Genomic DNA, 25,056 nt, shown 5'->3' on the forward strand with positions numbered 1-25,056 from the left:
AGGCACACGGGAAGGGAGAAGCAGCTCTCATACATGTCTGATCCAGTGCTTCAGTGTGCTGTGCACCCAGTTTGCACCCTGATTGAACGGCTGCCCTTGCCAACACACGACATCTATCCTTTCATGGATCAAGGACATATCAAGGTAAATGCGGTGAAACTCATGCAGATTCTAACGACTGACAGAACATTACGTAACGTTGTAGTCTTTGTGCCAAGCCACGCATTCAGGCTATGTTCACATGCACAGACACAAATTAAAACTCTAATCCAGCACAGCTGCACCAGTTACATAAAGATTAACAGAACTTGATGCCGCTAACAAGTTTTCACGAAACTTAAATTCAGTAGAACTAGCTAGTAGCAGGAAAGAGCCTCTCAATCAGGAAGCAGCATGCACCATCAAGCAACTGCATTGAGAGGCATTATTAGGCATACACTAAAGCAGAACAGCTCCCTGATCCTTCTGGGAGATAACCCGACACATCCACGGTTTTCCTTAAGGCCGCAGAGCCATCCCATCACAAAGCACACCGCAGCACCAGTAGAAGGCCAGCTAAGCATACTGCTCGCTGCGAATGATGTGGACTGCCATGGCAAGCATCTCCTTCTTCACCGGCTCAAACAGGCAGAGGTCTCCGGTCCGCAGCCGGTTGTCGCCGGCGAACTCGCGCAATTCTCCAGGGAGCATCCGCCGGTTCAGCATCTTGATGTGCCATGCCTTGCGCCACCCGTCTTGAGAGAGGGTCAGAGTTTGCTTCCCATCTGGGAGATGAGGTGTGGCATATCGCGAGGCAAAGTCCTAGTTTTTACAGAAAGAAAAAAAAATGAACAAGTATATGTATGCATGGATTTGCAATACTTAGCATGTTGATTCAGAGGTTGTGCCTTTCCAATTAAATCATGCTTGTTAATACCACATACTAACTGAAACCTGGTGGGAGGGAAAGTTGAACAAAATGCAAAATGATACCAGACTGGGTTCTGATCTAACAAAATAGAAGCAAGAGCTACATACTACTGGGGAGTGATGATAGAGCATGTCTGAAGGATATGTATAGAAACTTACAAGGGAAAAGGTACCGCTGTCACCAACAATCTCCTCGCTCATGTTTGCCAAAAAAATTGGCACATCACTCTGGATGGCCTTAACTTTCTCGTCCACTGTCTTCTCCTGCGCAGGAGTTAAACTGGTATGGCGTAGTACAATGAAGGGAGGAGGGTGAGAAGGTTCCTCTGAATCATCTGAAGCGCAATGGTTCAACTGTGGAAATTTGTCCCCTGAAAAAGGATCTCACTTTATCAAGCAGAGGAAAATGTGAAAAATATGCAGTGTGTTTGATTCTAGTAGAGTTAAGAGGCCATACTGCTGCTCGAATTATCATGAACATGTGCCGCTGAAGATTGTTTCCTTGCACTACCATTGTTTGAGTCACGGGGACGCCGACCGCGGGAATGAGTGCTAGCTTTGCCAAGCAGATGGACAATCACTCTGAATCTCTGACCCTTGATTGGTTGAAAGATACAAATATCATTCTCCTTTAATTTGTTATCGCGAACAAAGTTTTTCCAAGGCCCACACAGGATGTATCCACCTCTGTTTGGCCTAACATGGAGCCTGGGATACCACTTCTTCTTACATCCGGGACGCTCAAGCGTGATGGTTTGGGTTTTCTGTGGAAAGTATTCGGCTGCATAACCCTTAGAAATGACCTGATAGCAATGAGGCAGGAAAAAAAACAATAAAGAAATTTGTTTGAGGGACCTTACATGTTCTATACTATGAATGTAGAAAAGAAAGACCAAATATAGTTTTTACAGAAATATCGAGTTATAAACAACAATGAAGAAAGACACAATTTAAATGGCATAGAATTATCCAATATGCAGAAAGGACCAAGACACTTACCACAACAGGGTTCTGACGTTTGGCACTGCTCTTCTTCATTTGAACCACAAGGACAGGAAACTGAGGCTGCATTTTCTCGACGAAATCATCTATTTTCCCTTCTTGTTCTGGAGTGAGGTCACCCTTATTTGATATCATCCAAAGCTTGGAGAAAGTCTTACTATGACCCAACTGGGAAGATTGACTCTCAGATGGTCTATCCTCTGCAAACAACTTCAGTGGTAAGAGCAACTGTAAGACAAGTATGAAGAAGAATTCCAAATGACTCAACATTTTAACCTGATTCCTTAGACGAAGATAATGATTCAGGTGTTCCATTTGTAGAAGATTGAGTGGCATGATCACTAGAACCCCTTGAGGTATCAATTGAGTTTGCAGCTCCTTCTTGAACCATTATACCATTTTTGGTGGGAGCACAGGAAGGGTCTTTATTGCAACAGCATGAACCAAATATTTGAATTATAGTCTGCCACAAAAGTAGAGAAACGCATTTATATATCTTGAGTCTAACTGCAAATAGAGCAGTTTCAAGAACAGATCATCAATGGGTAATATGAAATGATGTTGATATTTTTAAATTTATACACGTGCCGCGCTCGTGCAGTGCATTAATTAACGATGGAACGTATTTACAAAAATCCTAACTACATCAGTAAACAAAAAAAAACCAAGGAAAGTATGTATTTCCATTCCCCACTGTAAATGCCTAAAATCCTAGTGCATCGTTCACATAACATGTTCTGACGAGGACTAACTCAACTCAAACGTCTGCAAGTGCTAATCAAATACTCACCTCCACATTTAGCACTCATGCATGTAAAAGCAACCAAGCTAGTGGTCATAAAACCGCTCACAGAAGGCATATGCTGGGTACAGAGGAAACTGAACTCGTGAAGAAGTTCCAAGAGTTTACCGTGCCATGCTTGCGATTGGAGTTGGCGTGGCTAAGGAGGCACTTCATCGTTCCATCCGTATGGTCCACGCATCTTTTGTAACAGTGGCAAGACTTGTTCCTGGGGCAACCTCGCCCAGCCATGTACATCTGAAATTTGAACCCTCCGTCAAATGCAGATTCGATCAATGAACCAACACTGCTCTGTACATGGCTACATGCAACATAGCAGATATATTCTAAACACCGCAGTACTAAATATGTTTAGCATCCGTAGAAAAACATTTCCTATGCGCTCAAGATACTGAGAGTATATTTAGTCGAACGGCACAATACTGTTACTGCGTTACGCACCTAGGGTCTGTTTGGAGGAGCTAAAGTTGAGCGCTAAACTTTAGCACATATTAACACTTGTGCACATGCTAAAGTTCTTGAGTCAGCTTATTAGCACTCCCGTCTGAATAAGCTAGTGCTACAGTTTAGCACTTTCACCCATTAGCACTTGGATCCGAACGGGACCTTAATGCTACTACCTTCAACCAGAAAACGTACATTGCAAAGAAAAACTACTGCTTCAACATCCAAAAGAGAACTTCTGCAAAGAACAAAATTGGAAGGGGTTTCTATGATGTTGCCGCCTCTAGGCTAACTCAGAACTGAACAAAACTGTTCAGAGAAGGGCATTTTCAACACAAAGAACAGTATACAATAAATTCAAGACTGCGACCAAGTAAACCAAAAGCTTGTCAAAATTATCTCGCAGACAAATATCACTTTTAGGAATTATATGCAGGGAAAAAAATCGAAGCAAAAGTGAAGCAAGAGGTTGTTTGTATAGATGCTGACGGGAGTAAAAAAAAAGGCATATGGCTAAACGGCAAACGGAACAGGGACTTGGGAGAAGAAACTCACTGCTGCGCTGCAAGGGGCTCAATGCATGGCCAAAACCCAGCGAAACAAAGGCAATAGGAAGCTCTTATTTATATGGGCAAGAAATCTACTAGGCGCTCCCAAAAGCTGGAACTTATGGCACTCGTCGTCCGCGGTAGAAATGGTGCAGACTTTGAGCCTTGTAATCAACGCATGTCTCGTTTCCAGTGCCATAGGCACACTTTTCAAACTGCCACCTTGACTACTGCCTTGGCCCAAAAATATAGGCACAGTTTAACATGGGATGGCTTCAAGAATAGTGCACTTTAATTGCTAATTTTCTTCTTATAAGACTAATCACAATGGGAGTTTCATGAGATGTTTCATGGTATTAATTAGCCTGCCACATCAGCAATTTGGATGACATGGCACACCATTTAAGAAGTAAGAGTTTCACGGAGTTTTATGAGGATGAAACTATATTAACCCATTTCCAAGAACTTGGAAACCGTGTGAAACCTTCATTGAGAGTGTTTCGTTTCATCTTCACACAATTGAGTAAATCCTATTGGTTATTTATTTGCAGCATTTAAGTAGTATGTTGGCATATGAAATAGTGAGATGAAACTCTCTATTGAGAGAGGGTATTTCATCCTTCTACAAAGTTGATGTGGCATTCTTGGAAACATGGACATGAAACTCCCATTGTAATTAGCCTAATATATCATGGCAATGCAAGTACGATTATTGAAATTTTGTATGAGTGTATGCCAATGTATAGATATGACCTTTACCCGTAGCAATCCACGTACGCACTCTATACTCTCTAGTAGAGAATAATAACAACATAACGCGACGATGGCGTAAAGAGAAAATGAGATTAGTTTGATGCAAACAACAATCATTTATTAATTACCCTTGGATACAAGAGGACGACTCGAGATTAACATAGTTGGAGGGCGTGTGCGTGGCATCGAGATCGCCTGCCGGCCTTATTGCCTTATTGGAATATAAAGAGGCAAACAAGCAAATAAACACAGGGTGCATGGATATATACTGAATCAGGTTACTCATGATACCCGATTATTTAGCACTCCGACACTTGCTCGTCGAAGAAAAACGAGAGGCGCCAAACACAAGAACATGCATCTTTCTTGGCCTCGGCTTCAGCGTGAGACTCGTTTGCAGAAGCGGCAGCATGCTTCGCCGCAGCGGCCTGCACGACATGGCTCGCCCCTCCATTGCCGACGACTGATAAAAGAAAATTAAACTCCCACTTTGTCGTACCTGCAGCCTTCATGTTGTGGCACACCGATGACGCACATCCCAAGCTTGCAGCACCCGTCATCGCGGCCCGGGATTCGCGCGTGGATGCGGCACCGACTCCAACAAACTGAGGCCCAAGGCTGCCCGCTGCCGTCGTGTTCTCGGAGGAGACGGAGGGCACCACCGCGCCAGCAGACCCGCCATGGCCGGTCGCGCGAGGCTTGGCTTGGATCCTGCAGCAGAGCAGGGGAGTGAAGATCTCGTGCTTGTGAAGGGCCTGAGATAACGACGGGGCTTTGCGCTTCCGGCTGGAACGGAATCTGGGGCGGGCTGCGGCGGCGGCCGCCGTTGCCGGAGACGGGGCGCTTTATGCTAATATGCGTTCGGGAATTTTACGAATGGACCCCTAATTTGGATCTCGATCCAAAATAGAGGTTTTATAAAAATACGATCTGAAAAGTTACAAAAAGATCCCTGATTTGGACCGCGACTATTAATCGCGATCCAAATCAGGGGGCGTTTTGCAAAATATTTGCCGCCGCCGGCCGGCGATCTCCGCTCGCACCGCCGCAATGGATGGCGCTCTAGCCTGCAGATATCACCCGTCTAGCCGCTGCCTCCGGCGATCCGGCGGCGCCCGCGCGTCGGGGCTCCTTGGGCTGAGACGGTGAGGGGGACCTACGCTCGCGAGCCGGTGCCCCGAAGGCTTACGGCAGTGCCCGTTCCGGCGTTTCGTATGGCGCTGCAGACCTGACGGTGACGACAGGTGAGGATTTTGCTGCCATTACGTACATGCCATACATGTTTCTTCAGGCTTGCTGCTCTCGTTTCTTGCTACCAGCTCGCCGGATTCAAATTCCTTGTTGCTCCGCCGCCGCCGCCGTTGGTGACTGGGCTCGTTCACGAAGACGCGTGCGCTGGCCCATCTCGCATGTCCGTGTGCCGCGCCTGGTTATTCCTTGCTCGCACCTCTCAAGTCTCAAGTGCCCGTTCATGGTGCTTCCTTTTCGATTTGACCTTAATTTCTGTTTCATTCGGGATACAAATTACGACTATGTCACAAAACACAAGTGATGCGTCTTCTTTCTTGATGAATTCTAGTATCTTTCCTTTCTCTATATATTTGCCTATGTCCTGCAGAAATTGGGTTCCTCAAACGGTAGGCCCAGTTCTGGGTTTCCAATAAACGAAGCAATCTCAAGCGAAACATAATAGGTTTCCTAAATCCTCACTCAAACAGTGCATCAGGGAGTTGGCCAGACTTATTAATTTCCTAACTCCTTGCAGAGATTAGCCACAACCATGGTTTAACTTCAGAGTACAGAACATGCACAAAGTACGAACAGAAAAAACAGGGGACGCCATTTTCTTCTACCACAGACTAAAGCAGCTCACTGAAAATGACGTGGACCGTCATGGTAAGCTTCCTCTCGTTCTTCTCCAGTTCGAACAGACATGTCACCGACTTGAAACCATTGTCACAGACGAAGTTGGGCCAACCTTCACAAAGGAACCACCTGCTGCCACTACGAATCACCATCTGGGTTTTCCATGACTTCGCCATGTAATGGAGGACCATACTTTGCCTTCTGTCTGGAAGATTTGCAGCGGCGTATCGTGCACTTATTTCCTGATGTTTTTACAGAAAATGAAGTTAGATGCACATCTTGGTGACAGGGCGACTGTGATTTAATGGAAAGATGTTTATTTTTTCTCACATGAAAACAGAAGTGCAGTTTACATTGAGACTGTTCATGTAACATCCCGAAGTTTTCTGGAATGTTACGTTAGTGCAAAATCGTGATTTTTAAAAACTTTTTGTGTTGTGCCTTAGTTAGAATCTAAATATAAGATTAAGTTCTCTCTATCTCGAGATCTCAGTAAATTTAACTTGAAACTAAGGACCATTATATGTTAGTGTGATTATTTGAAGTCTTTTCGGATTTAATTGCAATCTTCCTTGTTTTGAATTGGTTGTTGGATTTTTTTGTTTGATTTTCATTTTGTGTGTTTCCAATGTGTGGAATTTGAATTTGAATGGACTCTTCAAATTCAAATTCAAACTCTAATTCCTCTAAACCCTTTTTTGGCCCACCGCCTGAACCAGCCAGCACCATTTCCCTTTCTTCTACCGTGAGCACGGCCCAGCACAGCCCATGCGCAGTACCGGCCCAGTCCAACACCCCCTCCCTCTCTCCCGCGAGCCAGCCCGCGCGACACGGCCCACGGACCACCGCTGGCCCAGCCCACCGTTGCCGCCCGCGCAACGCTTCACCTTCCCCTAGGGAAGCTGACGAGCAGGACCGATGGCCAGGACTACTCGGAAGCCCAGGAGGACTTCAAAGAGATGTCAGGTTCATGCCCATCTACGATTTGAACACCTATTAGGTATTGCTTGAATAGATATGCTATCGCTATGTGTGTGATTTTATTGCGATGAACCTGCATGGCCTATTTTATGTACCCATACTCCTTGCAATCCTATCACACTTGTTTATTATATGAAATGCCTTGTCAATCCTTGAATGTGTATGTGTGGGAATGGATGGATAGTCTTGGCGTGTATGAAGTTATGCTATTCAGGAGTTGGTGTTTAGGGCTTTAGCCGGGAGTGGGCAAACATAACTCGATCATGGATCGATGGCTTGGGGTGTGTATCTTGGCACACCCTACGGTATACCTATGGCGGGTACAGCTTTTGGTTTCAAGGTTGAGGTCGTCACGAGTGCAGTCGCGGACCACCATGGTGGAGACGCTTTTGATGAAGATGCCTGCTTCGGCAGTTAAGGACCGAGTGAGAGTAACTATAACTTGTGGGAATCTATTAAGCATGCACACCACTTACCCATTATGAGGGTGGGCCCGGTCCGGGGTTAGCAAGCGCGGTACCAAACCGGTGGGAGGATTGAGTATCAGTGCAGGGGAAGGAGGTGCTAACCTCACGTTCCCCGAGACGCATGGGAGGCTTCACAGTCCCGGGACGACCTCGTGTGGGAGGATGCGCCCAAGACCCGGGAAAGCCGGATGGTGCCGTGACTCCTAGTTACGTTTTTGTAGACCGGTGTTTCGTATATTAGCCGGCTGATCTCCGGCTAGTGTCGATTCGAGTGGGTCCAGGTGTACAACCCCTGCAGGGTATAAACTATACGTGTAGCCGCGTCCTCGGTCATGGACATCCCTACTCCTCTGTTGCTCTTATTAGTTAATATTACTTATGAATTCTACCTCCCTCTAGAGTGACTTTCCTGCCAGGGGGCAGCTTTGGTGCGAGGAGAGAGAGTCCTCGCATCGACTTGGTGACGGTAGAAGGTGTGTGTTGGACCGGGAGTCCGGGATGCCGGAAGAGCCCGATCCGGAGCTGGAGAAGTGTTTGTGTACTTATATATATATGATGTTGCATGGCTAGGAAACTCAGCTTTTCCTTGAAATTGTATTTCCATTAGACTAGTCCACTTTAAAGCTTGCATTCGGATGGTGACGTGAACCTATCCCATTCCTTAGGGATAGCCTGGTACAATGCAGGATCCGACCCAGAGTTCGATCCCAACGACGACGGATGGTACGATTGAAGCTCGTGCTACGCTCGAGTCGCATGTGGAGAAGGTTCCCGAAGATAAAGGACGGCCGAAGACCTAGCTACCGCTTTGCGCTTTCTGCTTGTTCGTTCTAGCCGAGAGGCTTGTAATAAATTCCGTACTACAGATCCTTTGGATTTATGTAATAAATAAACCCATGTTTGACCTTATGGCTGAAATGAGTTCTGTACGTGATAGCGCTTGATCCAGGAACTATCACAATGATACAGGGAGTCGGATTCCTCGATTTGGGAGTCCGGTTCGTTTCAGTTCAGATCAACATATCGTTGGTTAATACCCGCAAAAAAAAAGAACAAATCGTTGGATAAGAGGAGTAGATGGCAAGAACGACCACAACCTAATGAGCCATAAATAATAATAATAATAATAATTCATAAAAAATAAAAAAACTTACTAGCTCATAGCGAATCTTGACACTGCATTTGTTCATGATTGCTACATAAATGGGAACATCACATTGGATAGCTCGCACTTTCTCTTCAACCATCTTCTTTTGGGATTGAGATAAGCAGCTTTTGAACGATATAATGTAGGGAGGCTCAAAAGATCCCTCAGAGTCCTCCTCTTGATATTTGTTGGAAACTCCATGCATGTCACTTTCTGAGGAAACATGTTCTTCTGCAAATCGTTTTAGGCTATAAGAAACGAGTAACAAAAAATGCAAAATGTTATTTTCAATCTTTTTCTATGAACTGATACATACCATCAGTTGGTTCCTCCTTAATATCGACCGCTAAAGCCATGTTTGGATTTGATATACCATGGCATGAGCTAACACTTCGTGAATTAGTTCCAACCCTGGAACGAGCTGCTGTCGTGCGAAATAGATGGACCGTAAAAGCGAATTTTCTCGCACCCTTTGTTCGTAAAAGGAGGCAAATATATCCCACTTGCACATGATTTACCCGGACAAAGTCCAACCATTGCCCCCTAAACATGTACAAACTTCTATAGAATTTGGGATGCCACTTCTTGCTTTTGCCTGGCCTCTGAAGTGTGATATTCGTGGTTCATGTGGAAAATGTGCAAATGCGTATTCCTTGGGAATCGCCTGTTTACATATGTGATGTGGTGCTGTCAGCTAACAATCAAGAATAATAAAAAAGATTGTATCAATTGTAAAACAAAGGAAAAGTCAACAGCTATCAACAAAAGGTAAAATATTAATAACAGGGAGTAGTGAACTTACCAGAAAAGCACTTGGACCTTGGACGTGACTCTTTCGCATGATTGCTACAAAAGCAGTAACCTTAGGTTGAATTTCCCGGATAAGTGCAACTACTTTCTCCTCTTGTGCTTCAGATAGATAACTTCTACGTGATAAAACATAATCAGTCCCTGGGGATGTCTGAAGATCATCTGACTCAAAAGATTCACTTTCAGACGGAATGTCTCCTGTAAAAAATTAAAGACAACTACAAGAATTATGTAAAATTCGAGGGGTAAACGCAAATACTTATAACAGTATAACCTGACTCTGATGACGAGGATGTTGCAGCCATCTTTACAGTTTGCCTACAATGACAGGAATTACCCTTCTCACACCTAGTGAATCTTTCACTTTCTGATGATTCTGTGATCTCATGACGAGGGCTGCTTGAAATATCAACAGAATCCACACTTGTTTCTTTGAAACTTGGAGTGCTTACTATGCCAGTACAGGGAAACACTTTCTCACAACCATTAGAATCGAGGATCAAAACCTCAAAACAGGATTTCTCCGTGTGACGGAACAGCAAGAAGTCATTCTTTTCTATGTCATGGGCGTCAACAAATGTGTCCCATCCATGTCGGAGAACCACCTTATTAAAGTGCTCCACGACTTCAACATCATAGACTACCATTGGGAGATTCTAACTTGATGGTTCCTGATAGCTTTCCTGCAAAATGCTTCAGAAATCTGTTTGGCACAATCTGTAGTAACAAGGGCAAGAATAATTGATGTAAGCAGAGCAATTCCTGCTATGGTTCCTTTGAGATAAATATATAACATTTTTAAGACGTATTTGTATAGTCATAAAATGCATTCATAATTGGAAATTGCTTACATGTTTAGTATTTAATATCAGCAAGTTTTTTGTTGAATTCTTGCCATGTGTTAACCTGTTTTTGGTTAAATTTGTAATAATAAATGACTATGTGTATACTTGGTTGCTGCAGTGGTGAGGCAATGCTATTCCTTCATCTAAAAATGAACTAGCAAGTTTAACACCAGAATAACGTATGGTCTTGTCATGTACAAAATCTCCAATAGTAAAAATTATCGAACAGACTGAGAAATGTCAATAACATCACTTAGAAAATAATATGAATGAATTAGTTTTTTTTGTTGAAACAAACTGGGAGCACCACTCGAAACAAACTGTGAGAAGCACTCGATTTTACGAACAGTCTGAAATCGGCATAAAAATCAGAAGCTGTCTACTATTCTGATTGGCAGGTGCCATCAAATAACAAACATGGGAGGTTTGTAAGCTAACCAAAATTTGAAGAGCATAGCAAGCATGGGACTGATGAAAATATTATTAACTTTATTCAGCATTTATCAATAGTGTGTGCAAGAAGGACAAGATAAAAGAAACAAATTAATTTCCATCAAGCGAGAAATGAGCTTTGCCTAATATCTGTACTATTCCTGTTTTAAGGCTTGGGGTTGTCACAGGAACACTATTAAGTGCCTGTTAGATATTTGTTGAACTGGTCGATCCTATAAATTTCCACACAAGATGCGTGCATTTTATGTACTAGCTCGAATAAAGTTCATAAAAGTAATAAAGCCACTATCCACTTACTTACTAATGCAGGCAATCATCAATACCAGACCGAGTGGAAAAGAAAAGATGTTTAGGCACATATATGCAAGATATTGAACTTGTGAAGGCTTACCATGTCATGTTTAGAACTGGTGGTCACACGCCTAAGGAAATAATTCATCTTTTGATTCTTTCCATCCAAATGGTCCAAGTATCTCTTGCAACAATCGCAGGATTTCTTAGTTTGGGAAGCACTTCTTGTTCTAGCCATGTCACCTGGAATCTGAAGTTATTATCAGACTAATATTCATAAGTGTACAGAACCTTCCAGCAAAAAAGAAAATGCTACAATCTACTATCACCATATATACTATCACCAAAAAAGAATAATAAACCGAAACCACCATGTAAGTCGTAAGTAATAACTAAACAACTGAAGAAAATCTTAGCTGTTCTCAGCTCTGTTATTTTCATGATTCGTATCAGAGAGAAAAAGGCGCCCTTACCTTTGCAACCGAAGCTCCACCAGGTAATGGCGATGCGGAGGAGAAACCTCAAAGCTGCTCCGCTTACCTATATAATGTATTGAGAGCTGCAGATCTTTACCAAACAAAGCAACAACCAGATGCAGAGGTATCCACATCCCGATGTTCTGAAAAAGAGCTCCATGGAAAGACGGTTCAGTAGACACAGCTCCTGGCAGGCACGATGTGAATCTGCACAAGAAGATGCCAACAGGGAATCTGCACGAGTTGCCACAATTCTGTCTCCTAGCAACTAGCAGTTCCAAGATTCACAAGTATACTGTGGCGCGGCAGATTAAAAACTTGAAATGAAACGTCGATATTGCAGAGGAAAAAACAGTAAGGTTACCGCTTGTAAAATGAAAAACTGTAGATCGCTGCTTCAGCTTCCAGGAAGCGTATTTGATGTCCTATGTGTTAGCAAATACTAAGTAACTGATGATGGCGATTAATGAGGGACAGGTGGGAGAAAATCAAGGTCACAAAGTATGAAGTCAGACACGACTCTAGAGAGGACAGTGACGCATTTGGAGATATGACTCATCAGGCCTGACATTAGCCACTAGCCAGTGCCTTCTGAATCCCAATTTTGGTGTCTGTTGGAGACACTATGTGAAAATACGGGATAGATGACGCGAGAAAGGTAGGTGACATGAGGTGATTAGTGTTGGAAAAAATAAAAATCTAGAAAATAAGCTCCGGTTAAGCACAGCAATGACATGACCAATCAGCTCCCAAGAGTCAAACCTGACAGAGCCTTTTACCCTCAGAGTTTTACTGAATCGATGGCGCGCACTGTATTTGAAGAAGATATCTAATCCAAGAGGAACCAAAGCAGGACATGATGTGATGTACTTGAAAGAGCTGGCTGTTGTCGGATTCTGATCAGTGCTACCCTTGGCATAACCATAACTACAATTATCTGGGGGCTTCATTCGCTAACTAAAACAGGGCAAGAGCCACTGGGCAATCAGTGTTCTCCCCAATTTTTTATAACATGAAATGCAAAGCAAATCTGCCTGCTAAATGTACTTTGAGCAACAGATGTTACAGATTGGTTTCTAACTACTTCCGGAGATCGTCAGCCACAACCATGGATTAGCTACATAGTACAAAACGAGAAAAATAAGCCCCAGGGTACCAGCCGAAAGAACAGGGGCCACATTTTCATCCACGGCAAACTAAAACTGCTCCTTGCGAATGATATACACTGCCATGGTAAGCTTCTTCTCCTTCTTCTTCAGTTCGAACAGACAGATATCGCCGACACGCAGCCCATTGCCACGAGCGAAATTGGGCCAACCTCCATTAATAAACCACCTCCTACCATTATGAAACATCATTTTGGCCTCCCATGTCTTTCCCCCGCACTGGAGCACCAGGGTTTGTCCTTTAGTTGGAAGATATACCGAAGCATATCGTGAACCTAATTCCTGATGCGTCATGAATAGATAATTAGCAACACGTTGCAAGGTTCAATAACTTTATGATTAACCTAGACAACTCCGAAGTTGTATATTGGTGAGGAAAATATTACATGGTTATGATTTACAGAAATCATTTGCTTATATGAGGGCGAGTGAATAGGTTAGCACTCAGATGACAAAAAAGATGCCAACTATAACAAAACAAGGTTAAGATGACAGGAATCGCAACCTTAAGAATAAAAAAAATAACAACTTAATATTTAAAACAAAAGAATTGAACTTACTAGCATCCAACGCTGAGCAACACCAACATTGTTGTTCTTCATTACTGCTACACAAAGGGGAATTTCAGATCGGATAGCTCGCACTCGCTCTTCAACAATCCTCTTTTGGGATTTAGATAGAGGGCTCTTGCATGGTACAAAGTAGGGAGGCTGAAATGGATCAGAGTCTTCGCTCTCTAAAGATTCATGAGGAATTTCGTGCATGTCACGTTCCTGGGAAATATGGTCTCCTGCGGAAAATTTTAGGCCATAAGAAAAATGATCTATAAAGATACTAACTTTCTAATGTTTTGCTATAGTACCGGTGGTTGGTTCCTCCTCGATATGGACTTCCGAAGCCATCTTTGTAGTAGATCCACCAGGGCATGATCCAACCCTTTGAAAACCAGCCCCGCCTCTAGAATGAGTTGCTGTTTCATGAAGTACATAGACCGTAAATGTGGATCTCCTCCCACCTTTTGTTGGTAAAAGGAGGACGATATCTCCCTCCTGAACATGATTGTCACAGACAAAGTCTAACCACTGCCCCACAAGAAAGTTCTTTCTACTTTCATTTCTTTTGTAGAATTTGGGATGCCACTTCTTGCTCTTGCCAGGCATCTCAAGTGTGACACTTGTGCTTTTATCTGGGAAATGTGCCAGTGCGTATTCCTTGGTAATTCCCTGATAACAAATAGAATATGATGTCAGGACACCCTGAAGATCATCATAGCTAAATGTCTCATATAACAGTGGCACAGCTATCAACAAAAAGTTAATGTTGAGAGAACTGAGTTACCAGATAAGGACCCGGGGGTTCAACACTGGTCTTCCGCATGGTTGCTATATAAACAGTGAATTCAGGTTGAATTTCCTCGATAAGCGTCATTACTCTCCCCTTTTGTGCTTCAGATAGATAAGTTCTATATGATAAAACATAATCAGCCCCCAGGGATGATCGAAGATCATCTGATTCCAAAGATACATTTTCTGAGGGAATGTCTTCTCCTGTACAAAATTTCACAACAGAGTTTAACAATAAGGGATGTATAATTCGAGGCAAATATGCAAGTAATTTGAATAATGTTATAACCTGACTCCTCAGATGATGAGGATGCTGCAGCCATCTCTAAAGTTTTCCCGCGACGACAGGAGCTACCCTTCTGATGCTCAGTGAATCTTACACTGCTTTCTGATGCTTCTGTGGTATCATGTTGAGAAATGCTTGAAATATCAACGGAATCTACACTTCTTTCTCGAACACTTGGGATACTTTTTATGCCACGACAGGAAAACACTTCCTCACAACCATCATTTGGTGAATATAGCGTGACTTTTTCCACAGCATCATTTTGCAGAGTGGGCAGCTGCGGTACATTTGCAGCCATGCTTCTCTGAGGCAACTCACACTTAGCCCTATAGTCTAGTTGGAATCTGACCTCTTCTTTTTCTCTTTCTGGCATCAAGCCATCTATGATATTGCTATTGCTATTGCTATCACCATGTACTTCAGACTTGTCCATGCTGTTTCTCAGCGAACCTACAGCCCCATATTTGTTTTGATCTGCAGCAACCACAGTTTCTTTATCCTTTACAGACTTGACTTCCATATTCTTGCAGCCAACTGAAGCATGTTGATTTGTCTGGTTGTCATGATTTCCACCACTATCCTTCATGCTATTCGATTTGCCTCTAGGTTTTTCAAGAACCGAGTTTCCAAGCTCAGCTGTGGAACATGATGACCCTAATTTATTAGATCCTAAAACCACATTCTCTCCATTCATAACTAATCCTTTGAATGCTGCTGTTAGAATTTTGGGGGTTTTCTTCGATTTGCGAGCCAACTCTTCCATTGTTTCCAACATGTGAGACTGGTCAGTGTCTCCCGATGTACCCAAGCAATTCACAATCAAGGGCCTAGGCTGCTTAATTTTCAATGTACCAGGGTTTTCATGATCCACTTGCTGGTTATTACCATTGTTGCTCTTAGCTGATTCTGTCTCAATGATTTCACAAGAATATGATGCCTTGGCACTTGTATGGGCAGAAATTTTATCAATCCGTCCTCTATTCGTGCAGTTGCCCATTGGTCGCATGTTTGAATTATTTTTAGTGCGCTTCTTTTGTGAAGAATAATTTTTGTTGAGAGATGCATATATGGTCACAAATGATTTACTTTTTCTATTTTTCCATGGCCCTGCATCTCTTGTGGACTCTACTCTCTTGGTGATTGGCTGATGTACGATTGAACCAAAATGAGCATGACTTGGTGGTCTTTCACTTGGTACCTTCTCTAGAGATCTGACGCAAGTAATCTCACTTTGCTTTTGTAGGCATTCATAACAGAACCATTCTATTAATGAAGCGTCAAAGACAACTTTCTCCAAACAGTATCTACACAAAGCGGAATTACAATTAGAAAAGGCCTAAATAAGCTGACAACATTTCTAATTATAAATCAACCAAATGTGAGGATAGGAATATATATATATATATATATATATATATATATTCTGTCTACTCCACTTCAAATTTATTGGCGTGAAAATAATGAGGTAAAACACTGTATTAAATATCAAACATATCTCTTTATAATTGCATTATTTTCTTTATAATAGCATTATTTATAAGGATTCTCACAAGGAACAAAATATTGTTGGCTATGCCCAATAACATGCATCACATAAAATCGAATTTAATTAAATAAAACATGATTTGGGTAAAAGGGAACATACTGGTGCGCAGCAGAACATTTGCAGTCTCTGCAACATAACAGAAGATGTCTAAAACCAATATCTCCGCATACTTCACACACAATGTTCTGCATAAATGCCAAAAGGTTTGCAGTTATCAATTTACACAAGTAATTTACAATATGATCATCAAATTGCTTTAAATATATTCCCATGTTTGCTGATAAAGTATCTGAGTGTTACATCAATAGAACATGTTTCTCTTAATATAAATATCGATATCTTGTGTTTGCACTTAAGTCTTCCTCTTTCCTTTCTTACATCTGATCCACATAACTGCACTTAATTTGCCAATGCTGCCATAAATCCATATAATTGCCACCATCCTTGACATTACCAAATCGAAATCCCTGTCACACACTGCACCAAAACAGGTGCCCAGACATCATCCAAGCATGAATTCACAGGGATTCCAGTTCTGTTTTGCGTGTTTTTCACAATTTTGCATGTTTTGCGGATTCCGGATTTTCCATTCAGAAATTCCGGCCAAAATTAAATAATAAATAGGTTCTTGGCACCAAAACTTTATGAGCATTTTCCCTTTGGCTGGTTACTGAGGCTAGCTTTTCTATAGGTCCTGGGGTCGATTCGCAGCTATATGTGATTTTATTTCCCGCAAGTTGTAACCCAAAGAAATATGAGGAGGGGCACACACACTTCCCACCACACCAGTGTACTACTGGTCCTTAGGCTTATATAAATCCTATTTAACCGTCATAAAATTCAGTAAGACCAGGGTTTTTAAACGAAAACTACATATTTCTGTTCAACTACGGTAATAACAGATTTTGCGAATTCCAGCTGGAAGTTCGCTGAAATTTTGAACCCTGGTCCCCCACTGGTGACGTGGAAATGAAAGGCATGGAGACCGATGGAGCATATATTTGCATCAGATGACACACACAAGTGAACAATTGGACGCACTGACTCGGTGACCTAAAGGAAAATTATGGAGGGAATTAGGGAATTCCAGAGTAACAGAACCAAACAAACTTACATTACACCGGCAATAAAAAAGCTCGACCAACCTAGGAGGAAATAGGAGGCGTTGTAAATAAAAGGAAACATGCACCCGAATTCGAGTCCAGTCTAGGAATTGGGTGGTGGGGGTCCCCGCCCACACCTCGCGCCGATTGTGCTAGGCTTGATTCCCTACATTGCACCACAGCTTTTATACAACACCAATGCCCCAATGGCCCAACCTTATATTGCGCAATCCCAAAAAAGGATCCTGTAGCACAATGGGGGCAATCGGTACCGTCGTGATTAACATATCAGTGTCCTTTCCATCCCCATCGACACCGGGATTGTGCGCCTGACAACAATTAAAGCCTAACCTTGCCGCACAACGGGAACATCTATCTTTTTTTCCCCTTTTTTGGTGGGAGCGCACTGCCAACCAACGTCACTCCGGCCAAGAATCGAGGAAGAAAGGAAATCGCGAGAGGACGGGAGAGTATGAATCGAGTGCACATACCATGTTTCCCTCCGACGGCCGCCGCGACCTTCCAGCTCCCAAGAATCACGAAACGCCTCCGCGCCCTCAACAGCTCAGACAACCGGGGGGCCGCGCATTTGCAGGGGCCAAAGGGGCTTAACGGGCGACGAGGAGGAGGGAGGCGGCGGCACGGCGGGCGGTCAAAAGGAAGACGGTGGAGAGGAGGGAAGGGGAGCCGCGCGGGCCGCCGTTGGACTCGGCTTCGGACGACCGGGCCGGGGAGGGCAGTAGGGTACGAGGAGAGATTCTAAGCTTTTTTTATTCGAAGAACTGGAGAGCTTTCCGCACCGGGCCACGTGGGCCCACCCCGACGCCCAGATCACCTGAGGAGGTTTTTGTGGTCCCGACTCCTCGTCGGGGGCCTGCGGCGGCGGTGCGCTACCAAAGATGGAGAAAGGCTGGAAGCTCAAGGCGGAAAGCACAAATGCACGATCGGAGTGGGGAAAAAAAGGCTACACGAGCCCCAAAATGCATTGCAATAAAAGACAAATTGCATATATCCTTATGTGATTTCAACACATAAAACGGAAAATAAAACATGATGCTATCGGCACAAACACTCGACGCGAATGTACTTAAGCTTAGACTTATCCACCCACTCTACATGTCCAAAAGTACATCGACGTGCCCCATTGCATCCCTCACCCATAAACGGCAACTTCGATGGGCAAGGAGTCATATCCCATGATTCCATCACCTCCAATCAAGCAGGGAGAGGCCTACATGTCTCATTGCTATCCCATCTTCTTCGGATTTCACATTGGCAGTTTTAAAACACTAGGCAACATACCCATACATTCTACGAATAAAATCTAAAGCAGTTAGAGTAGACAACGAAGAAATGAATTCTCAAATATTTGTATTCATTTAAAGATCTTCATTTAAAATGTTTAAATGTGAATCTTGCTAGCTAATAACAAGATGTTAATTGTTTTGGTTTTAATAGAAAATGTGATATAAAATCCATAGCACCATCTAGTTTTTGTTTTCTCTAGGTTTATTCAAGTGTTTATGGGCTTTAATTGTGCGCGGTTTAAACTCGAACCTAGTTCATAATAATCAAAACCATTATTCATATATAATCATTCGATACAAATTCCCTTTCAATATTAAACATTGAGTCCCTTATCAATTTTCCTTATCATCTCTGATCTCAAAGTCCGAAGTCCAAACTTGTTCTCTCGGGTAAAGTTCAAACTCAATGCCGCAACCTAGACCTTGCTGTCTGAGCTAATTGTTAATTTCAATTTTGGACCATCTATTTATCCTATCCGGGTACAGATTGAATATAAACAATGCAAATGAACATAATTTTGTTGGTTCTTTGAGTGAATTTCTTTCTAATTATACAAATAGTCTAAATCATTTGCACCAACTTTTTGAACTTAATTTATTTTAGACCAAATTTTGATCCGTCCAACGTCAATTTAACCTAACACTAAGTGTATCTAAGTTATATATTTATACCTAAACTACCCTCACCCATCCGCTCATTTTCCTCCCTACCGCCGCCGCTACTCACCTAGGCCCCGTTTAGATTGCAAAACTTTATAACATTTGGAACTGTAGCGTTTTCGTTTGTATTTGACAAATTTTATCTAATTATGGACTAACTAGGCTTAAAAGATTCGTCTCGTGATGTACAATTAAACTGTGCAATTAGTTTTTTTTTACATACATTTACTGCTCCATGCATGGATCCCAAAATTGATGTGATGGAGAGAGAGTGTAAAAATTATAACATTTTGAGTGCATCTAAACAAAAACCTAGTCACCTGTCGCCTCCTTCCTTCTCTGCTCTTTCTTCCACCCGAAGCAGTAGTGCAGCACACAGCAAGCCGTGGTCCAGACTTCAACACCCTTTCCTCTCCACCGAAGAGTACAGCAACTGCAGCTCGAGACCACAAAGCAGCACATGCTCGCGATCTTCCTCAGCCCTGAGCTAGTAATGCTCCCTCTCGCCTCCAATCTCGCTTCTTCCTCCAATCAGCTGTCAGGATGTATGACGACGCTGAAGACGGCGACACGATCGCTGCTGGCTCCGGGCCTTCTTGTGATTGGCCGCCGCGTGACATAAGAAGGTCCTCCTAAACGAGGTCTTCCTCAATGATAGACACCCACAAACCAAGCTAAGAGATTGATGGCGCATCACCTTCCATAATGGATTTCGCCATATAGAGCTCCCTTGGCTCATGTCACCCCTGCTCTAGCCCTAGTCCGTAGTACCAGTGACACCCCTCAACTCTCGGAAGCTTCTCAACATGGTTGTCCACCATGAACTTTGTTGCCATCGCCACCACCTCGAGGCCAACAAGCTCGATAATGGAGGTGGAAATCGCCGAGAGGAGGTGGAGGTGCATCGTGACTTAAGAGGTGCTGGCAGTGGCGGGTGGCGTAGGGGAGGGAAGGGGAAACCCTAACCCTGACCCTTCCCTTGCCAAACCATGCCTATTTCGTAGCAAAGAATCTAAGAATTCTCGAAGTTACAACACCTATACAAATTTTTGAACAACCATAAACACCATTTTTCTTCTACTTCAAACTAAACTGCTCCCTGGAGATGATATGGACCTTCATGGTAAGCTTCCTCGCGTTCTTCTTCAGATCAAACAGACAGATGTCACCGACTCGCAGACCATTGTCACGAGCAAATTTGGCCCAACCTCCATTAAGAAACCACCTCCTACCATTATGAATCACCATCTGGGTTTTCCATGTCTTCCCCATGCACTCGAGCGCCACGGTTTGCCCACTAGCTGGAAGATGTACAGCAGCATACCGAACACCTAATTCCTGTTGTCTTATGGATAGAAAGTTAGCAACACATTACAATGGCAGGCCGCATAACTTTGTGACTAAACAAGATAATTTATAGGGTTTACATATGTTGATTCTATATGGCTGATGCCTGATTGGTACGGCAAAAACATGATATGAAATAACTGCAAATAATTTGCTGATATGAAGGAGAATGAATTGTTGCATTCAGATGATCGACAAGCATGCAGCTTAACAAAAAGTGAGTTCAGGTTACAGGAACCGCCTTGAAAACAAAAAAAAAACAATAATTCGATACCAAAACAAGAGTTGAACTTACCAGCATCCACTTCTGAGCATCACCAACATTGTTGTTCTTCATTACTGCTACACAAATGGGAACTTCGGATTGGATGGCTCGCACTCGCTCTTCAACAATCTTCTTTTGGGATTTAGATAGATAGTTCCTGCATGGTACAATGTACAGAGGCGGCGATGAACCACCAGAATCTTCACTGTCCAGAGATTCGTCTGCAGACAGTTTTAGGCCATAAGAAAGGGACCATCTAAAATCCTACTAATTTTGTAAATGTGTTTCTATAATACCATTTGTTGTTTCCTCCATAATATGCACTTCTGAAGCCATCTTTGCACTAGATCGACTAGGGCATGGGCAAACTATTTGAAAACCAGCTCTACCTATGGAATGAGTTGCTGATGCGCAAAGTAGATAGACCGTATATGTATATCTTCTCCCACCCTCTGCTGGAAAAAGGAGACAAATATCTCCCTCCTGCACATGATTGTCACGGACAAAGTCTAACCACTGCCCCATAAGCATGTTCTTTCTACTGGCATTTCTTTTGTAGAATTTAGGATGCCACTTGTTGCTCTTGCTAGCCGTCTGAAGTGTGACATTTGTGCTTCTATGTGGGAAATGTGGAAATGAATATTCCTTGGAAATACCCTGATAACAGATGGAACATGGTGTGCCGCTGTTAAAAAAAAAAGAATACTAAACAAAATCATTTCAATCATCAAGCAAAAAAAAAGTAAGTCATTTGTCCATGCGTGTTCATAAGATTCATAACAACTTTCCCATGTAATTTTGGCACAAGCTATCGACAAGTTAATGTTGAGAGAACTGAGTTTCCAATTCAAAAGGAGTAGTGAATTTACCAGAAAAGGTCCAGGGGGTTGAACATTCCTCTTTTGCATGACTGCTACATAAACAGTAACTTTAGGTTGAATGTCCTGGATAAATGCAATTACTCTCTCCTTCTGTGCTTCAGATAGAATACTTCTATATGATAAAACATAATCAGCCTTTGGGGGGGCCTGAAGATCATCCGACTCCAAAGAATAGTTTGCAGAGGGAATATATTCTGCTGTAAAAAAATTGCAACAAATTATAATAATAAGTGATGTATAATTTGAGGAAATATGCAAGTTACATTGGCACCAATGCTTCTCTGGGGCAACCTCATTGTTAGCCCTATAATCATGTTGGAATCTGAACTCTGCGTTTTCTCTTTCTAGCATCAGGCCATCTATGGCGTTGCTATTACTTTCATCATGTTCACGTACGATTACCTTCTCTTTTTCTTCCCGGCCCTGCATTCCTTGCTGAATTCACTCTCTTGGTAACTGGTTGATGTACTGCAGAACCAAAATGAGCATGACTTGGTGACCTTTCACTTGACACCTTCTCTAGAGATCTGTTGCAAGTAACTTCACCACGCCTTTGATGGCATTCATAACACCACCACTCTGCTAATGATGCATTAAAGATAACTTTGTCCAAACAGTATATACACAATGACAAATCATAATAAGAGAAGGCCAATCATAATCAATGGTGCACATAAGGTAGAACACTTGGAGTGATTTACCATAGATTTTTTTATAAGGGACAAACTTATTTTTTGTTTAGGTTTGGACTAATTTGTTGTTGAGTATGCCCATGAACAAGCATTATATAATTGAAATAAAGTACCATCACGGTGAAAAGAAAACATACAGGTGCACAACAGAATACTTGCAATCTCTGCAACAGACTATAAGACGTTTGTAACCAATATTTCCGCACACTTCACACACAGTGTTCTGCAGAAATACCAAGAGGTTTACTGTGTTATGAAAATATCAATTATACAAGTAAAGTAACTCAGAAAACAATCTTCACATTGTGTCGGCGAAATGCCACCACTGATGATGTGCAAAGCGAACGCTAGTCAAGTCAGAATCCTTCCTAGGCTACAAGGAGTCACCAACACCGCTTCTAAATTCTCATGTGACCATTTCAAAGTTGCAATAGCTCTGCCCAACCGAACAATTGGAGGAGCACTAACCCTTCTGTGACCGGAACTTGAGTTCCATCCAGATTTAATACCGGAGGACCAGAACTAGGAACGATCAGTACACCACAATCATTGGACCAAGGCGGGTCCAATGATCCCCCGTCAATCCATCGCCCCAAGAAACTCATCTCTTTTTTGGGGGCGCTGGATGCATTGCCAAATGCCAACCAAACTCACTCCGGCCGCATCTCTAACTAGGTCAAGAACCCCCAAAAAGCAGGGCAAGAGGGGAAGGATGGAGTGTACAGACCATGCTAATACCGATTCCGATCCCGGAATCTCCAAGAAGGCGTTGCGGAGAAGGGGATCGAGGCGGCCGGTGGAGAGGAGAGCAGCTGCTCCGGCGAGCCGTTGGTCCGACGGCAGCGTATCCACACAGCTCCCACTGGGCCGTCGGGTGCGGGCCGCCGGCGATCGGAGAGGGATCAGCGAGATCCTTTGGCGTCTGCTATAAAAAATATTTGCGAATGGGTCCAAATATGTACAAATATCCCTGATTCGGATCGCGATTATTCTCCGCGATCCGGATTTTTTACATATAGACCCCTGATTCGGATCGTGATTATTCTCCGCGACCCGAGTATTTACACATAGACCCCTTAATCGGATCGCGATTATTCTCCGTGATCCGATTTTTTACACATTAGCCCCTCGTTCTTCCCCTTACCTCCCATGGCCGTGGCCACGCTTCCCTCCGCCGCCGGCGAGACGGACGTGCCGCCGAGCTGCGGCTGGCTGCGCAAACTGATCCTCCGTTCGACACACCACCCACCATACCGACCATTCCGGTGCTCCTCCTCTTCTCCTTCGCCAAGTCATATTTGCTCGGCTTCCTCCTCCCTTCTCCGACTCCGGCGGCGGCTGGGCGCCCTCCCACGGTGTCTCGACTGGGCTCGAGGGGGCGAAAGGTTCATTGGATACGCCAGTGCCTGCGGCAACTCGCGCATGGCCACGTGCCAATCACGGCCGCGCAGGCTTAACCGCACGCGCCGAACCCGGAGGCCTCGGCCGCGCGTGCAACCGACGGCGCGGCCGCAATGCCGCCGTGCGCACCGCCTGCGGCGCCGCGTCTTCCCTTTCCGGCCTATGCGAAACCTCGTCGCTTCTCCGTCCTCTTCCCGTCCAAGTCCAACCACCCTCTCATCGCCTATTCCAAGTCCGGCCTCCACCGCGACGGCCTCCGCCTGCTCGACGAAATGCCCCGGCCCAACGCCGCCGCCTCATGGTCCGCCGCCATTGCGCGGCTTCACCCGGGGATACCGGCCCCGCGAGGAGGTTTGCGCTGTTCCGGCGGATGCGTCTTGCCGGCGCTTGCGCGCCCTACGCGAGCTCGCTCGTTCGCCGGTGCCACGGTCACCGGCCGCGCGCGGCAACTGTACGCTCTCGCCGTGCGGCTTGGCTTTGAGTCCGGGACACCGTCTCGTGGCGAAGGATGGTCACTGGTCAGGGAAGCTGTTGGCGCCGGCGGGTGAGCTTCCGCACCGTGCTTTCAGGACTGGCAGCAAGGGTGGGCTTGGCAAGCGGCTTGCTAGTTCGTGCGCAGCTCGTCCAGAGTGGCACCAGAGCGTGAGCGTTCACCGAGTTTCACGGCTGCAAAGATGTGTCATGAACAGTCGAACAGAGATGGCCGCTGGCTGCCTATATTGTGATGAGCCTGCTAGCGCAATTGGCGTTCTCAGCCGCATGATGGTGGATGGAGTTTTCTACGCCTGACAGTTTCCTCTCTAAAGAAACATTACAGTACCCACACAAAAAGCTTATGCTTCCGTCACTGATGAAAAACAAGGTGCTTCCCCCCGAGATTGTAGGTTCAGTGGACTCCTGTAAATTTGTAGTACAACATGGAAAACACATGCAGCTGCCAGCTGATGGAACCTAAACACAAGCAGAGCTTTTCTTTGTTCCACGAGTAATAATAGCTCGCAAAAGATGCCGCATCGCATAAAACTTGCTAGGCCATTCAGGACAAGGCCCGACAAGGCCATGGGCTGTACATAGAGGTCCGAAAACCCAGGAGACCCGAAGACATGCTGCGAGTCCCCCCATCCAGACAATCGAGAAGCAGCTAGGTCGGCCAGCCTCTCTGCCCGCACGCCAAGTTCTGATTTCACATCCATGTTGTCCAAGCTAAGCCAGCAGACGAATCACTGATCCCACGGACCCGAACGACGGCACTTGGTCAACTAGCA

General features: G+C 44.1%; 3 protein-coding genes and 1 pseudogene across 6 annotated transcripts; all 4 read right to left on the bottom strand.

Annotated features, from left to right (window-relative positions):
- Positions 1-186: 186 nt before the first annotated feature.
- Positions 187-3,737, bottom strand: LOC112877596 (B3 domain-containing protein Os03g0619800-like). The gene is made up of 7 exons (XM_025941936.1): positions 3,713-3,737; positions 2,822-2,950; positions 2,188-2,374; positions 1,909-2,111; positions 1,367-1,712; positions 1,069-1,280; positions 187-801 (listed from the first exon to the last, which is right to left on the bottom strand). The coding sequence occupies exons 2-7, from the start codon at positions 2,948-2,950 to the stop codon at positions 556-558; spliced, it is 1,323 nt and encodes a 440-aa protein (XP_025797721.1). The 5' UTR covers positions 3,713-3,737; the 3' UTR covers positions 187-555.
- Positions 3,738-6,201: 2,464 nt separating this feature from the next.
- Positions 6,202-10,136, bottom strand: LOC112877939 (annotated as a pseudogene).
- A 2,612-nt stretch (positions 10,137-12,748) lies between these two features.
- On the bottom strand, positions 12,749-18,129 carry LOC112877515 (B3 domain-containing protein Os03g0619800-like). Its single transcript, XM_025941837.1, has 7 exons — positions 17,730-18,129; positions 16,235-16,320; positions 14,593-15,893; positions 14,299-14,507; positions 13,823-14,183; positions 13,521-13,750; positions 12,749-13,242 (listed from the first exon to the last, which is right to left on the bottom strand). The coding sequence occupies exons 1-7, from the start codon at positions 17,730-17,732 to the stop codon at positions 12,991-12,993; spliced, it is 2,442 nt and encodes an 813-aa protein (XP_025797622.1). The 5' UTR covers positions 17,733-18,129; the 3' UTR covers positions 12,749-12,990.
- A 1,350-nt stretch (positions 18,130-19,479) lies between these two features.
- LOC112877514 (B3 domain-containing protein Os03g0619800-like) lies at positions 19,480-23,666 on the bottom strand. 4 transcript variants are annotated; one of them, XM_025941834.1, is made up of 7 exons: positions 23,535-23,666; positions 22,528-22,613; positions 22,101-22,318; positions 21,687-21,892; positions 21,114-21,474; positions 20,848-21,038; positions 19,480-20,543 (listed from the first exon to the last, which is right to left on the bottom strand). In XM_025941834.1, the coding sequence occupies exons 1-7, from the start codon at positions 23,649-23,651 to the stop codon at positions 20,283-20,285; spliced, it is 1,440 nt and encodes a 479-aa protein (XP_025797619.1). In that variant the 5' UTR covers positions 23,652-23,666; the 3' UTR covers positions 19,480-20,282. The 4 variants fall into 4 exon arrangements, with proteins under 4 accessions (XP_025797619.1, XP_025797617.1, XP_025797621.1 ...); XM_025941832.1 differs by having other exon boundaries at positions 21,687-21,895; XM_025941836.1 differs by having other exon boundaries at positions 19,480-20,550; positions 21,687-21,895.
- Positions 23,667-25,056: the final 1,390 nt, after the last annotated feature.

Source organism: Panicum hallii, chromosome 9 (assembly GCF_002211085.1).
Source record: "Panicum hallii strain FIL2 chromosome 9, PHallii_v3.1, whole genome shotgun sequence".
NCBI classification, from domain to species: domain Eukaryota; kingdom Viridiplantae; phylum Streptophyta; class Magnoliopsida; order Poales; family Poaceae; genus Panicum; species Panicum hallii.

What these genes read in the sequence shown, in the direction of transcription:
- LOC112877596 (XM_025941936.1), bottom strand. Translation starts at nt 2,950, where the DNA reads ATGTACATGGCTGGGCGAGGTTGCCCCAGGAACAAGTCTTGCCACTGT. An exon ending in TCATGATAATTCGAGCAGCA is followed by an intron (nt 1,281 to 1,366) that starts GTATGGCCTCTT and finishes ATCCTTTTTCAG; the next exon opens with GGGACAAATTTCCACAGTTG. An exon ending in ACAGCGGTACCTTTTCCCTT is followed by an intron (nt 802 to 1,068) that starts GTAAGTTTCTAT and finishes TGTAAAAACTAG; the next exon opens with GACTTTGCCTCGCGATATGC.
- LOC112877515 (XM_025941837.1), bottom strand. An exon ending in CGAGGAGGAACCAACCACCG is followed by an intron (nt 13,751 to 13,822) that starts GTACTATAGCAA and finishes AATTTTCCGCAG; the next exon opens with GAGACCATATTTCCCAGGAA. An exon ending in TTGCTCAGCGTTGGATGCTA is followed by an intron (nt 13,243 to 13,520) that starts GTAAGTTCAATT and finishes ATGACGCATCAG; the next exon opens with GAATTAGGTTCACGATATGC.
- LOC112877514 (XM_025941832.1), bottom strand. Translation starts at nt 23,651, where the DNA reads ATGGTCGGTATGGTGGGTGGTGTGTCGAACGGAGGATCAGTTTGCGCA. An exon ending in AACCCCCTGGACCTTTTCTG is followed by an intron (nt 21,475 to 21,686) that starts GTAAATTCACTA and finishes ATCTGTTATCAG; the next exon opens with GGTATTTCCAAGGAATATTC. An exon ending in ATGCTCAGAAGTGGATGCTG is followed by an intron (nt 20,544 to 20,847) that starts GTAAGTTCAACT and finishes ATAAGACAACAG; the next exon opens with GAATTAGGTGTTCGGTATGC.